General features: G+C 35.1%; 1 protein-coding gene across 1 annotated transcript in view; it reads left to right on the top strand.

Moving 5' to 3' along the window:
• Positions 1-14,967, top strand: part of LOC111147764 (protein THEMIS-like) — a 64,460-nt gene that overhangs the window by 30,355 nt on the left and 19,138 nt on the right. The window contains exon 2 of the mRNA XM_022503992.1: positions 13,262-13,425. Within this exon, the coding sequence (XP_022359700.1) occupies positions 13,262-13,425 (164 nt within the window). The remainder of the gene's footprint in view (positions 1-13,261; positions 13,426-14,967) is intronic.

The raw sequence follows: 14,967 nt of genomic DNA, 5'->3' as shown, positions 1-14,967 counted from the left end.
GGCACAATGCCGCTTAACTTAAATCATGAAATATACATACCTTTCCCTCACCTTTTGGATGAGAGTCTGTTAACTGTCCCCCTAACAATATCCATTCTCTCCTTCTTTTGTAGTAAGAAAGGTTTCAGCTGTGAACACAACTGCCCAGTTAAAGATGACATTGCACAGCTCTCCTGAAGCTTGTTTGGGACATTTGATTAAGTTTTGGCCAAGGGTTGTTAAAGTATTTATGTGTGACATTTCTGTTGCAAGCCAGTAAAACAATGGAAATGTTTCCTCCTTTTCTCCATCTCTCTTTCATATTTTGTTTCTTACTAACTGAAAATTTAGACATGTTATTAGGAGTGGGAGCAGCCATCTTAGAACCTAACAGGAAAGCCTCATGTTGAAGAGGTGAGAATTGCAGTATAGAAGAAGCTGGAACCAATAATGACTTCATGTAAATCCTGACAAGTTACCACTGAATTGTATTTTGAGAGAGAAATAGACATTTTTTGTTTGTTTGTTTAAGCAACTGTTTTGCAGTTTGCTTCAGCAGCTCAACTGAGCTTCTTGGGGTGAATTCACAACCATTTATTATTTTGTTTCTCAGTGTAGAGAAAGACTTTTGCCTCAAACATATCAATTAATATTACAGAGAAATCATTTGGCTAAGCACAGCTGCATGGAAGTCAGTGGTTGCCTCAGAGTTTTTCCAACAATAATGACTTTTATAAGTAAAGGAGCTCTTCATGTTTGTTTGTTTGTTTTCCCCACCCAAAAAAAGGAACAGTCTTCAGAAAGAGAGTAGTCACATTTCCTTTTCTACAGCACAGACCCCCCCCCTTTTTTTTCTTGGCTACTATCAGTTCTATTAAATATCAAAAAACTTTAGTAAGCTTAGCCACAATTCTCTGTGCCTAGCCCTAGTTTTCATTCTTTACCATTACTATCTTACTTGTTTTCACTCTTTACCATTACTAGTTTACTTGTTTTCACTCTTTACCATTTGTATGTGCCTTTCACTTCTAGTTATCTAGAACATAAACTAAAGGGATCTTTGTTTTTCTTTATTTGGTTGGTCGGTTGGCTTTTTGTATTTTTAGTTTCTGGTATTGTGCTCTGAATTGTATAGGTTCTCAGTGGATGATAGTTACTGATTAATAAGATTGAATACTGGAAATTCTCTAAATATTATACCTGTCACTCAATTAAGTGTGATTGTTTTCAAAACTTTACAGAATTATGAGGACAGTGAGCTCTTTAACATAGGGTGATTTAATATTTAGAATGTACTTTAGAATTTTATTGTTTTAAAATTTCTCAGTCTCTTTTGAACATAAAGTTAAAAAACACTATTCTTAAAAATTATATTGAAATTTAATCTGTTGCAGACCTTTTTTAATGATAAAACACTTATAAGAAAAATAATTTGATCTGTAAAAATGTATTTTTAAGTCACATAACTATATAATGATGTTAATCAGTGTTTATTTTAAAATTTTTACAAATAAGCACAGGGAAAAAAATAACAGAGAGAGAAACAAATCAAGAAATAGACTCTTAATTATACAGAACAAACCTTTTATTACCAGAGGGGAGGAGGGTGGAAGATGGGTCAAATAGGTGATGGAGATTAAGAAGTCCACTTGTCCAGATAAGACCAGAGTGATGTATGGAAGTGTTGAACTACTATACTGTACATGTGAACTTAATATAATACTGCATGCTAACTAACTTGAATTAAAATTAAAAAAATAAAATTTTTATTCACTGAATAAAACTATAGACATTTTGGATAGTTACCTTATAATGAATATTGTACTTTATAAAAGGATTAGAGTAGTTTAATATATTTTGGAGACAATATAGATCTTTAGTCGCACTTCACCTATCAATTATTTTTTTAAATTCTTCAGTAAATCAGAAAACAGGGGACGGGAAAGCAGGGCAAACGAAAAAAAAAAGGAAAGGAAATTTGCAGTATAAGTCATATATAACACTTTATATATGTAAGGGGAGTGAGTTTCAACACTGCATTTCCACCCTAATATAGGCATTGAATACTTTCCTTATCAGATTATCAGTGTACTTCTGGGAAACAAGGATCCTACTCTCTGTTATAAATGAGTAAACATACTGAAAAGAGAATGCAAACACTGTGCAACTAATGTGAGGTTGAAAAAAATAAATTTTTTCACAAAGATAAAAACATCACTCATTTAAACATAAAACGGACACATGAAAGATTTTATTAAACTCACTAAATGAGGGGACAAGTGAGATATTAAAACCAGTTTGAAAACACAAATACACACATGCAAAAATACAATCAGAAATGCTGAAATGAATTTTCCAGTATTCAAACCTGATTATCCTTGAATATGTAATGTTTAGGGTTATCTTTTCTACAAGGCATAGGTCAATTGTATGCATAGTGGGAAAATTTATTTTTATTTAAGTGGAAAATAATCACTTGCATTGCTATAGCTAAATAACATTTACATTTCTATCAATTTTCTGTAAGTCAATTTAGTGCCATTCGAAGATGCATATCTCTATAGAATCCGACGATTTCTAAAAGGTCTGCTAGATGATACTCAGCTTTCCACTAGAAGGAGAGCTCTTACTCTTTTTTGCTCTATACAAGTCTTGGACAACTTTTTTCTGACAAGCTTTAACAAGATCTTTATCCATGCTGTATAGTAAAGGGTTAACTCAACAGTCTTTGGATGTTCAAATTCTGTGTAATCTAAAGAAAGGGTTAGCTTTTGACTGGCTCCTTTGGAATATCCTGCCTGATAAGAGTGTATACTTTGGAACTTGGGCTAGTCTAGATAGCTTTATTAATGATGTGGCTTATGGTCAATGCCAGTTCTTGTTTGGCTGGGGTCCTGGGACATGCTGTATTACTTTGACCTCTGAGGGGGTTCCTGAGCATTGAGTAGTTAAGGTCAGTCTTATGGATACTCCGTACCTATTTGACTGACCTCTAAATAAAATCCCTGGACACCAAGCCTCAGGTGAACTTCCTTGGTTGGCAATAATTTGTATATGCTGTCATCCACCATTGCTGGTAGAATTAAATTTCGTTCATGTGACTCCACAGAGAGAGGACAACTAGAAACTTGTCTCCTGGACTTTGCCTCTGTGTCTTTTTCCTTTGCTGATTTTAATCTCTAACATTTATCTATAATAAACTATAAGTGTAAGTATAACAGCTTTCCTGAATTCCACGAGTCTAGTAAGTCGTCAAACCTGAAGGTGGACATAAGGACCTCCATAAGTATGGATAGACTTCATTTTTACTGGGCATTCAGGCCTCATTGAAGGAGGCCCTTAAAAGATAGATGTGAGAAGCTGAGAAACTGGGTTTGCTTTTTCATGTATATGTAGTATTTATTATAATGGCTATTTGTCTGGGACTGCAATCACAGATTCCTGGAGTTGATCATAAAGGACATTGGGTAGGGTGTTTATGGAGGTCTCTGTACCTCTCCCCAACTAATTTCTAAGATGATTCTCCATTGAACTCAACTCTCTTCTTCCCAGTTGGCCTCTCAAAAGGCAGCCTTGGATTCCTCTATTCTCTTTATAAATTACCTTCAAAGCACAAATTCTGTGACTTTCTCTTTAAAAGCTGGCTTTTACTTCTCTCAGTAAGAAACAGCTTTCATAAATCAAAAGCTTTGATTTACAAAACTAATTTGTTTCCTCGTATGGCACAAAGAGCAAATTTTGGAAATAAAAAAATAGGGTATTGGATTTTTTTCATCTTCGCAATTAAAAAAAAATCCTAATTCTTTTGTAGCCAGACAGAAAATTCCTTTATGTCATGCACTGAGTCTCCCTCGTCTACAATCTACAATATGATAATCTTCCATTATTTGATTCTTATAGTCACATAAAAAAAATTTGGCAGTTGTGGGAAAAAAGTTAAAAAAAAAAACATTGTCCTCTTCCAGTAAAATCTCTTTCCAGGATTATAATCTCCCCAAGTATTGAAAAATTCTTTGTGTCTCAGACCTAAATAATGACCAAATCTCTCTCCTTGATGGGAGAAATAAACTTCATGTCCTGGCTTTAATAGTAGAAGAAATGCAGAGAGGAATCCAGTTACTGGTGAGGAATTATTTGCTTCAATTTACCACTCAGCTGTAGGACATTTTTACTTTTTCTTTTATAAAAATTAGTTTGACTCACTGGTTGGTAAAGCCAAACGTTGCTAGTGTGAAATAGCTGCCTTATTGCTCACACAAAGATTTTTAGTTTTGTGGCCAGTTTCATCCTCAATAGGCATGATGGACCATTCCCTGGCACACACAAGGGCACGCCTTTTGAGAGGCAGCATACACGTTATGCATCTCTGAGAATGCCATGCACATCCATGTAAGTGGTGCTATAAGTAGTTATATAATGGGGCAGCCTATGCTCTGAGGAGTGGCCCTGAACATATTTCAGTTGTTTGACAGCTTTGTTAGAAAGGACAACCGTGACAGCTATGTTCAAACATTTTAAGGCTGCTTTGTAGAATTAAATGGGCGATGTCTGGCTGGCTCAATCCAAAGAGTGTGTGACTTGTTCTCAGAATCATGAGTTCGAGACCCCTTCCAGTATAGAGATTAATTAAATAAATAACACTTAAAAAAAAAAAAAAGAATAAAGGGGCACCTAGGTAGCTCAGTTGGTTAAGCATCTATCTTTGGTTCAGGTTGTGATCCCAAGTCCTGGATGGAGCCCCACATCGGGCTCCCTGCTCAGAGGGGAGTCTGCTTCTCCCTCTGCCCTTCCCCCTGCTCATACTCTCTCATCTCTCAAATAAATAAATAAAATCTTTTAAAAAAAGAAATGTTTTCTGTATGATATCAGTGGTTAAGAATAGTTCTAATGGATATATCCTATAAGAGCACATATTGCTCTTAATAAAATGCAGAGCTTTTTTACAGTCAGAATGGCTCAAAAGTAGAGTAGTTTACCTTGAAATAGCTGGAATTCAATCAGTGAAAGTGTTCATATATAGTTTGGATAACTCCTTGGTAGATATACTGTACAGGGACTCAGTTTTTATAATAACATTGATAGGATAAGATGGTATTTAAGCTCCTGTCTGACACTGAAACTCAGTGGATTCAAGAGATCTTTAGAATTAGCAGCACTGTGCTTGGAGATATAAATGAAATTGAAACACATCCTGTGGCTGCCATCCGGCTATATGAAGTTGTGATTGTTATCAAGTTAAGTGTTTTATGCCTCCATACAGACAGCTGCCCTGGAAAAAAAGATGGATTCAGGGAGTCTGTATTCTTCTGCCAGATTTCTTGTAACTAAGCCTGTGGTAGTAAATTAGCTCAATCTGGGATGTCTGGGTGGCTCAGTCGGTTCAGCGTCTGCCTTCGGCTCGAAGAATCATCCCAGGGTTCTGGAATCGAATACCACATCAGACTTCTTGCTCAGTAGGAAGCCTGCTTCTCACTCTGCCTGCTGCTTCCCCTACTTGTGCTCTCTCTCTCTCTAACAAAGAAATAAATACAATCCTTTTAAAATTTAGCTTAATCCAAGGATTAAAAATCTTTAAAATAAAAAAATAAAATTAACTATAATAAATAATATAATAAAATAAATAGTGATAAAATAAAATAAAAATAATTAAAAATCTATCTACCTATCTATCTATCTAATCAGCCAGTGTGGCTTAAAGCAAGATGTCATAGTGCAGGACTGGGCTGGAAGTAATTCATACCTGGTATGCTGTCTTCACTTGATGGTTAGTCACCTGGAACTTCACATTGAGGAAGATTATTAGGCCTTATTTTGATTCAGCTGGAAATGTGCCATGGGTGACTAGTGCTGGGAAGAGAAAATGGTATAATATAGTCTAGATATTTGCCATCTCTCTCATGCGGAAAACTTGGCACTCTAGTTAGATAGAACTCATGGAATTCATTGCCTAGAGACTTCACCTGCTCAGGGTTTTGAACCTTAGCTGTGTAGGTCCAAAAACTCAAAGCATCCAGGGTCAATTAGGTTCAAGCACTGCCTCATACAATCAGAAGATTATAATGTACAAATTAGAATGCCAATGTAATAATTTTCAATTAGAACTATCACTGTCAAGTTGATTAAAATTCCTGTGTTTTTAGTCAGGGCACTCGGGCAGCTGGTGACACTGAGATAGATTAGTTAATAATACTGCTTAGGACTTAGTCTATTCATTTATAACTTTCTTTTTCCAGTGTGTTCAAATTTCACTCTAACTTTTGAACTTTCTAAGACTACTTCCTGATTCCTGCACTGACTATGGTCATACATTTATACTTAATGGCTTAGGGCCAACTTACTGTGTTGAAGGTCCAATTTCTTTGTTTTCCCAATCCATTATGGACTGGTACTTTAATAAGATGCAATATGAATGAGTTATTATTAAAAAATTAAAAAATGAAAAACATGCATAATACAAACATTTTTATTATTTAGTACAGTGGGCATAAAATAACTTCAAAATTCTTATAAAAGTTTCTAAACCTTTACTCTCAATGTCTAAACCATATTCCATAAGCAGAATACTTAATGAGTGTTCATTGCTAATGAACTTAAGGAAAATTTATAATACAGTGAAGCTTAATTTTTATGCATTGGATGAACACATTACAGTGCATTGGAGCCCATGTATAATCAATTCAATCAGTATATTTATATTCATTAAATGAGATGAAGAGAACAGATTTATTATTTTAAATGGCTATAGAAGTCTGTAGTAGCTATATTTAATATTTAGGATATAAAGCATAAGCAATTATATTAAAGTACATAAAATGTACTTGAAACCAAGTTCTTCCTAAAATAATAAGTCAGCTCCCAATGAAACATTGTTCATATAAAAAATTGTAATAGTATTTATGGTATCATTTTGAGGGTTAAAACTTGGGTAAAACACGGGGAATTTTGGTCAATGGTGGTGTCAGGAGATGTAGAATCACTGATTTGTTTCATCACCATAGGGAAATGTTACACTGATGTGTAGGATGGATATTGATTTCATAGATACACATCCCAAATCCCTTTGCTCTGATAATTGTTAACACAAAGAGACACAATGATGACTTCTGTCCTAATACCCAACATGCAAAATTTCATCACAGTTTATTGAATCTATTACATTGATTCTGCCATTAGACAAATATCAAGTTTTTAGCTAGCATCTGAAACTATGCATTTTTGTTCCTCAGCCACTAAAACTTAGTCATTTAAGTGCCACACACATCACACAAACTGATTGAAAAGTGGACATTTTCTAATTTCTAGCCTCACTACTATTTTAATTTGCTATATTGACTCTCAGGCCTCAGCCTTTCCAGCCTGTTTGTGGTTTTCATTGCTCTTCCATGTTTATACTTGAAAAATTATTTTTTTAATTTTAGAGAGAAAGAGCATGGGGGCGGTGACAGGAGCAGAGGGAGAGTGGGAGAATCTCAAGCAGACTCCCCACTGAATGTGGAGCCCAAAGTGGGGCTTGATCTCACAGCCCTGAACTCACAACCTTAACTGAAATCAAGAGTTGGATGCTTCACCGACTACCCCACTCAGGCATCCTTCATGTTTATACTTTTTAAGACTCAACAACATTCACTACAGTTTCTAGCATATTTCTGTGTTTAGGCTTGGCTTCCTGCATAACACTTCAATTTCCACCTCACAAGAAGAACCCCATATTCTTAGAGGTGAGAGAGATTATTATACCTTAATTTTTCTTAGTATAGCCATCACTTTTCTTACTACCTGATGCCCACGTTTTGCTGGGCATCTGATGATGCCCACAAGTATACTTTAAATTGGTATTTTGGCAATGGGTTAAGAGAGTCTGTATGACCTTATAAGATCATTTCCTGTCAACATTCAGATTTATACACCTCACTATGGATATCCAGGGTCAACTGGTAGAATCCAGGCCTAGTAAAACTGCTAGATTGTTGTTTCATGCTTACTCATTTCCACAGTGCATTCCAATATCATGCTTATCTACTTTTAGGCATATTCTTCATACAGTGAGAATAACTTTGCTCTCCTCTACAGGGGATGGAGACAGTCTTTTTATGGAAGACTGGCTGGCTATGTAAATGTCTGTCACAATCATAGGCCACTTCAAGCTTTATGCCTATGGTAAACTATCTAGAGATTCATTTGGAAAATTGAACTTATTACTTTAATGGTCTCTGAATGCCTTATCAACCACCAAGTCTAGGGACAGCATTGCTAATAAAATTATTTCACACTTTTATGTGTCCTTTGTGGGAATGCTTCTTCTTGGTAATTTGCACAACCCTTAAGCAAAGAAAGAATAATCACACCTGTTTATGAGGAGCAAAGACACATCTTCACCAGCAATCCCAATCTGACATGGCTCTATATACACTATTATACGATATCAATCAAACTTTGCACATGTAATTTCTTAACTCTTCTAAACCTATCTCAGATTATTTCATGAGCACCAGCCTCAAGTTCAGCAACATAAAAATGGTAAACCTAATGGTAAAGTGGGAAACTTAGTAAGTAAGAGATTCATATTAGAATAGTCCATTCTAATATGCCTTTGCTAGCTAATCTCATATATGCTTGTACATTTGCTATTAAACATACCAAATGAAAACATAACTCATGCCAAAGCTTTGGTTGACTATGCTTTCTACTACATTCACAATAATTTATTGTCATTTTACAGTAAAGCTAAGGTATGTATAATTCAACATTCACTAAGGATCCACTAAGTGTCAAAAACTGTATTACTAGTTGTGTGGATTGTGAGGATGGGTATAAATATAGTTAAGACATATCTCTAGGAACTCATGATAAATTCTAAAATATTCATAATTTCAGTGGATAGAAATTATATCCCAATAGCTGGCTGTGATAATAATAACATAGGGGCTATAATGGAGATATATGCAAACTGCTTTAGAGGACAGAGGAGAGAACTAATTCTCACCTAGATGTAGGGATCAAGAAAGACTTTGAAGAAGATGATGGATATGAGCTGAATCTTCAGGATTGATTGAACTTTGAAAGGTGGGGAGGTAAGAGGGTGAGTAAGTGGCCTGGTAGGACAGGGGAAAGCAGTGGAGAATGGAAGGAATGGGTACATCTTGAAAAAAGGGGAAAAAGAGCCTCTAAACAAGGTAAGTTTTAAACTTTCTATCGCAGATGGAGGAAAATCTATTGAACCAACTGTCTTGGCTCTTCCAGTGTGATCATAGCATTGCTTGTATGGATTGTCAAATAAGGGATGAGCTCATAAAAGGATATTAATGTGTCATTTTTATTGAGCAAAGTAGCATTACAGGAAAGGTGATTTCAAAGGCACGTGGGTCTTTCATTACAGCCTTCAGGGGCGATGTTTGATCACTGAAAACAGCCTGCTTTGTTCCAGCTTTCTCTGATGTTTGGCATTATCCTGAATACATATGCTCTGACTTGGGAAGAATCAGTCTATAAAGATTTAATAGATTTTAGATTTGCATATTCAAAATACATGTCATGGTTAAAATGAAATGAAAACTATTTTAATATCTACATCTGTATTATACATAAACATGTAGTTCAGATATATCTTAGCAAATTTTTAAGAAGCAATTACATATGTTATATTTGCTTGTCCTAAGATTATGAGAGTTGGCTATTTTAAAAATTAACCATTTTATATTTTCACTGAGGAAAAAATATATTTTAGGAGACATTATATTGGTGATAACAAAAGACAGGAACCCTTCAAGTTTCAGGGATTTGAAGTTGCTGTATGTTCTTGTCTCCTTTCATGGACATAACTTCCAAATGTTGTGTATCAGCAACCACTTTCTTTATTAAAAATGAATTAACACCATACTTGGGTAGAGAAAATTGAAAGTCACAAATAACTGTAAAATGTAAAATGTAAAATATAAAAAAAAGATAAATGTAAAAGATTAGTATTTGCATGAGGTACTTTTCCTTATGACTAAAAGAGGTGACTTTTTTTTTTTTAACCAAAAGGAGAGATTCTTGGAAAGAGACCTGGAGAGTCAAAAGCTTGTGTGGTGACTAAAATAGAATTTTCTCTTCTTAGAATTCTCTGGCCTCTATTCCTGTAAATTGATAAGTAATCTCACATAAATTCATCTTTTAATTTTTTGAATTCCAGTGGAACCTTTGAGAGAAAGATGGCATTCCAAGTCAGTCAGTTTGATATACTTTACATTTACAATTAGACGCTCACTGCGTTGAAATTGAGCCCAACAGACTTCAGCTAATATTTTATTTCATATGACAAATAAAAATCTTATCATGTCAATTCCCTACTTAAAATCTTTCATTTTACTTGTCCTCACAACATCTTTCACCTCAATGACACTGAATGCTTTTGTGTGGCATGTCCTTTCTTTTCTGGTTAGTTTTGCAACAGTCTCAAGACAGAGACTTTCAGTTATGCATTTGTAACCCAGATCACTGCTTTCATCTGGAGATCTTGTTAAAAATGCAGGTTCTGATTCAGCACGTCTGGGATCTGGCCAAGATTCTAACAAGCTTCCAGGTACTGCAGTTGACCACACTTTGGATAGCAAGCACCTAGATACATATGACCTCTTATTAAATTGGTATTAGTTCCTGGATCATGATAACTGAAAACTTAGGTTTTCTGACTTTGCATCAGACTTTGACCTTTTTGTTTATTGGTAATCTCATAAAGATGTTGTATGATCTGGACTTCTTTTTCTTCTCTAGTCTCCTTTCTTATCCTATTCTTACTTACATTTGAGACATACCGAAATACTTAAAATTTCCAGAATGTGTCAAGCTCTTTTATATCTCAGTACCTTTTCAAATACTATTTCCTCTGCCTGCCCCAACATCTTGTGTTGCTTCCTTTAAAACTCAGTTCAACTTGGCACATCTGGGTGGCATAGTCAGTTAAGTGTCTGACTCTTGGTTTCAGCTCAGGTTGTGATATCAAGGTCCTGGAATCAAGCCCTATGGCAGGCTCCATGTTCAGCATGTGGTCTACTTGAGATTCTCTCTCCCTCTCCCTCTCCCTCTGTCCCTTCCACCCCTCCCCCTCCCTGGCCATGTTCTCTCTCTTTCTCAAACAAATAAATAAATCTGAAAAAAAGAAAAAAAGAAAAGAAAAAAAAAAACCTCAGTTCAGCTGTAGTTTCCAGGAATCCTTCCCTAATCTCTCTACATTGTAATTGTTTAATTAAATGCTTCCAGGATTCTCCCACAATGCTCTGTATTTCCTATGTTATAACTTTCTTGTAATCTATTGTACAGTCTGTTTACTTGTCTCCTTGCTTCAAGATAGCACTTCTTGGGAGGAAAAGATTATACATTTTAACTCCAGTACCTACTGCTAATCACAATGCTTGACACATGGTAGGTTTCCATTAAAGTTACTGAATGAATAAGGAAGGGCAGTTGGTGTGTTGTAATATGATGCAATATTGTCTTTCATGAAGTTTAACTTGAATTGGGAGTAATAAAAACTAAAGTCATAAAAAGTTAAGTACAGGATGAGATAATACTGAAGATATAAATGTTAGTGTGTGATTAATTGCCAAATGAGGATCATAGAAAATAACTGTTCTAAGGTCATTGGAGGAAAATGTCACTATAGATTTTTGCTATGTCTTTAATACCCCAGTTGTTCCACAAAAGATTGGAGATAGCTGAAAATACCATATTTGGGAATTAATGAGAGGTATGAACACATATATAGTTAAGGGAATAGTATTAGAAAAGCAGAGAGTTATGGAAGTACATACTCAGAAATTGGGGAGCAGATATACTAGCATATTTGCAAAAATGGCCCTCATTCAATAATGGGCAGTAAGGATGGTGTGCTGGACTTCCATTTCCACTCTCTACCTTGGAGGCTGACTTTCTGTGGTGGCTTCAGTAGCTCCCTTGTCCTCTGGCTTCTGGCTTAATTTGGCCAAAGGAGGGTACCCTGGCAAAGGATCAGATAGAGGGAGAAGAGTGAGGTCAGAATATTTATTTTCTTGTGTTACCTAGAACTGGCTGTGCCTCTGTGTAAATTGCCCCTTTGTTAAAATCTCCTTAAATTATTCTAATCTGAGTGTGCCCCCTGTTCCCTGCTGACACTCTAATATAAACACGGAGTTGTTTAATGCTAGATTGGATGATAGGCTTAATAACTTTTATGATAATCATTAATGCTACAAAAATGTTTTAGGTGCTATGTATCAGGTAAGATTCTGTGAGAGGGGGGTTCAATAGAAAAGAATTCGAAAAGCAAACCAACCTGAAATCTCATACTTCTATTGTTCACATTTTTGTGTGGTAAAGAGGATATAAATTATATTAGGGGTAAGAAAAAATTGATATGTTTAAATCCCCACAGTTCTGTAATGTTTCTTTACATCAACCTTTCATTTAATGCTCAGTTGAAAAGTAATAATATATTAAAGATGTAATTTTGGAGTTGTTCTCTTTTTACTTTGGATAGATTATCCAGATTTTTGCCTTTCCTCTTTTCTGTTGCTCATTTTCTGGTTATTTCACTGCTCACTCTTCTTCCATCAGGAGATCTAAAAGGAAAATAAACGGGTGAAATCTTAGCTTTAGTATCTATGATAAGAGGTTTGTTAGGAAAGAGAGTGAAATTCTGAACTGAAATGAAGCTTTTCAGTTTATCTGGGCTGTTCTGCCCCCTAATTGCCATAAAGATACCAAGAGATATTTCCAACTTGTCAAAAATCGAGAGAGAGAATAAACAAAAAGTCTTATATTCATGACGACAAAGAGAAACAGGTTTAATAAATAGGTACAATGCTCTTAATATAAGGAAGGCCCTGGTGTATAGACTCTGTCTTTGAATCTTGGATTGTATTACAACCTTGTTTGCAATACATACTTAGATCACTGTTGACTCACATGAACCTAATTCAGTGACCCAGCAAAAATAGAGCATAAATCCCAGCAAGGGAAGATATGTTTGTAGTTTGACCTTGGAATGATGAGCTAAAGGTGCTGAGGAAACCATAAATCAAATTTACAATAACAACAAAAATAAGGTTGTTTATACTTTGCCCAGTGGATGGAGTGAAAATCTAATATTTTCTTGGTACATGCTGTACATTTTGCCAAGCTTGATTAAATGCCTGTTTAGTAGGTAGCTAGGAGAGGAACTGAATAAAAACACTTTATATGAAGCTTTAGACTACTACTTCATTATCTCTGATTTAATTCTTTTTTTAAAAGCCGTTTTAACTCTTCCTTTTTTTTTTTTTTTAAGGTTCCATTTACGAAATGTTTGGAAATGAATGCTGTTTGTCAACAGGAGAAGTGATTAAAGTTACTGGTCTCAAAATTAAGAAGATCATAGCTGAAATTTCTGAGCACATTGAGGGTTGTGAGTCTCTACAACCATTTGAGCTGCCTATGAATTTTCCAGGTGCAGTATATTGCAACCATTTCACATTTATAAAACTATGGTTATTATGCATCTATACAGTTGAAAACAAGTGGTAGCTTTCTTTTCACTCTAGGGTAGTGGATTAAAAAACTAGAATTCTTTTTTATTTTTTTAAATGCAGTGTTATATGAGTTTCAGGTGTACGGTATAGTGATTCAACTGTTAATACATTTCTCAGTGCTCATCCTGATAGGTATACTCTTAATCCCTTTCACCTGTTTCACGCAGTCACCCACCTCTACCTCCTGTCTGGTAACTATCAGTTTATTCTCTATAGTTAAGAGTCTGTTTTTGGCTTGTCTCTTTTTTCTTTGTTTCATTTGTTTTGTTTTTTTAATTCCACATATGAGTGAAATCATATGGTATTTGTCTTTCTCTGACTTTTTTCATTTAGCATTATACTTTCTAGATCCATCCATGTTATTGCAAATGGTAAGATTTCATCCTTTTTATGGCTGAATAATATTCCAATATATATACACCATATGTATACACACACACACACACACATATACACCACATCTTTTTCATCCATTCATCTATCAGTGGACACTTGAACTGATTCCATAGTTCCATAGTTTGGCTCTTGTAAATAATGCTTCAGTAAACATAGGGGTGCATGCATCTTTTTGAATTAGTATTTTTGTATTCTTTGGATAAATATCCAGTAGTGGAATTACTGGATCATATGGAAGCTCTATTTTCAATTTTTTTGAGGAAACCCAATACTGTTTTCCTCAGTGGCTACACCCATTTGCATTCTCACCAATAGTGCATGAGGGTTCATTTTTTCTCCACATCAGTGCTTTGTAAGGACTACTAGAAGGTAAATTATTTCTCCCCTTTTTAATATTCTTCATTTAGGACTTAATATTATCTGTTAACAAATACTTAATGAGTTCTAACTGTATGCATTACTTATTATGCTAGTGAGAATGAAGAAATCAAAGATATTTCATAAAGTTATATAGGACTAATATCTCTTAAATATATTTATTCTCTTTATTCCTATTGTAAGTAGAATCTGGCTCCCTGGATCACTGCTAAACTTCTGAGTATGATCTTACTGACACATCTGGTTGCTCCTCTTTGTCTAGTTAACTCTACTCACCCTTCCAAAATGAGCTCAAATACCATATCCTCTGTAATGCTTTTGCTGCTGCCCTAACCTACTCTAGGTATCTCTCTTTTATGTTCCCAATATCTTTTTCACCAATAGCATTGGGTAGTCATTAATAATTTTCTCATTTGTCTTATTCTCCAGACCAGAGGTTGGCAAATGTTTTTTATAAAGAACCAGATAGTAAATATTTTAGACTTTGCCACCAGATGATCTCTGTCACAACCATTCCACTCTGATTCTGTAACATGAAGAGAGATAAAGATGATACATAAACCAATGGATGTGGCTGTGGTCCAATAAAAATGTACCTACAATGATAGCTGGCCAGTAGAATTTGGCCTGTGGACTGTAGTTTGTTGACTTCTCCTCTAGACTAAAACTTTTTGGCAAATAAAGTATGACA

The sequence above is a fragment of the Enhydra lutris genome, unplaced genomic scaffold (genome assembly GCF_002288905.1).
Source record: "Enhydra lutris kenyoni isolate GAN:26980312 unplaced genomic scaffold, ASM228890v2 scaffoldscaffold17, whole genome shotgun sequence".
NCBI lineage: Eukaryota > Metazoa > Chordata > Mammalia > Carnivora > Mustelidae > Enhydra > Enhydra lutris.
Note: the sequence above shows the minus strand (reverse complement) of the source record. Positions and strands in the feature narration are given on the sequence as shown.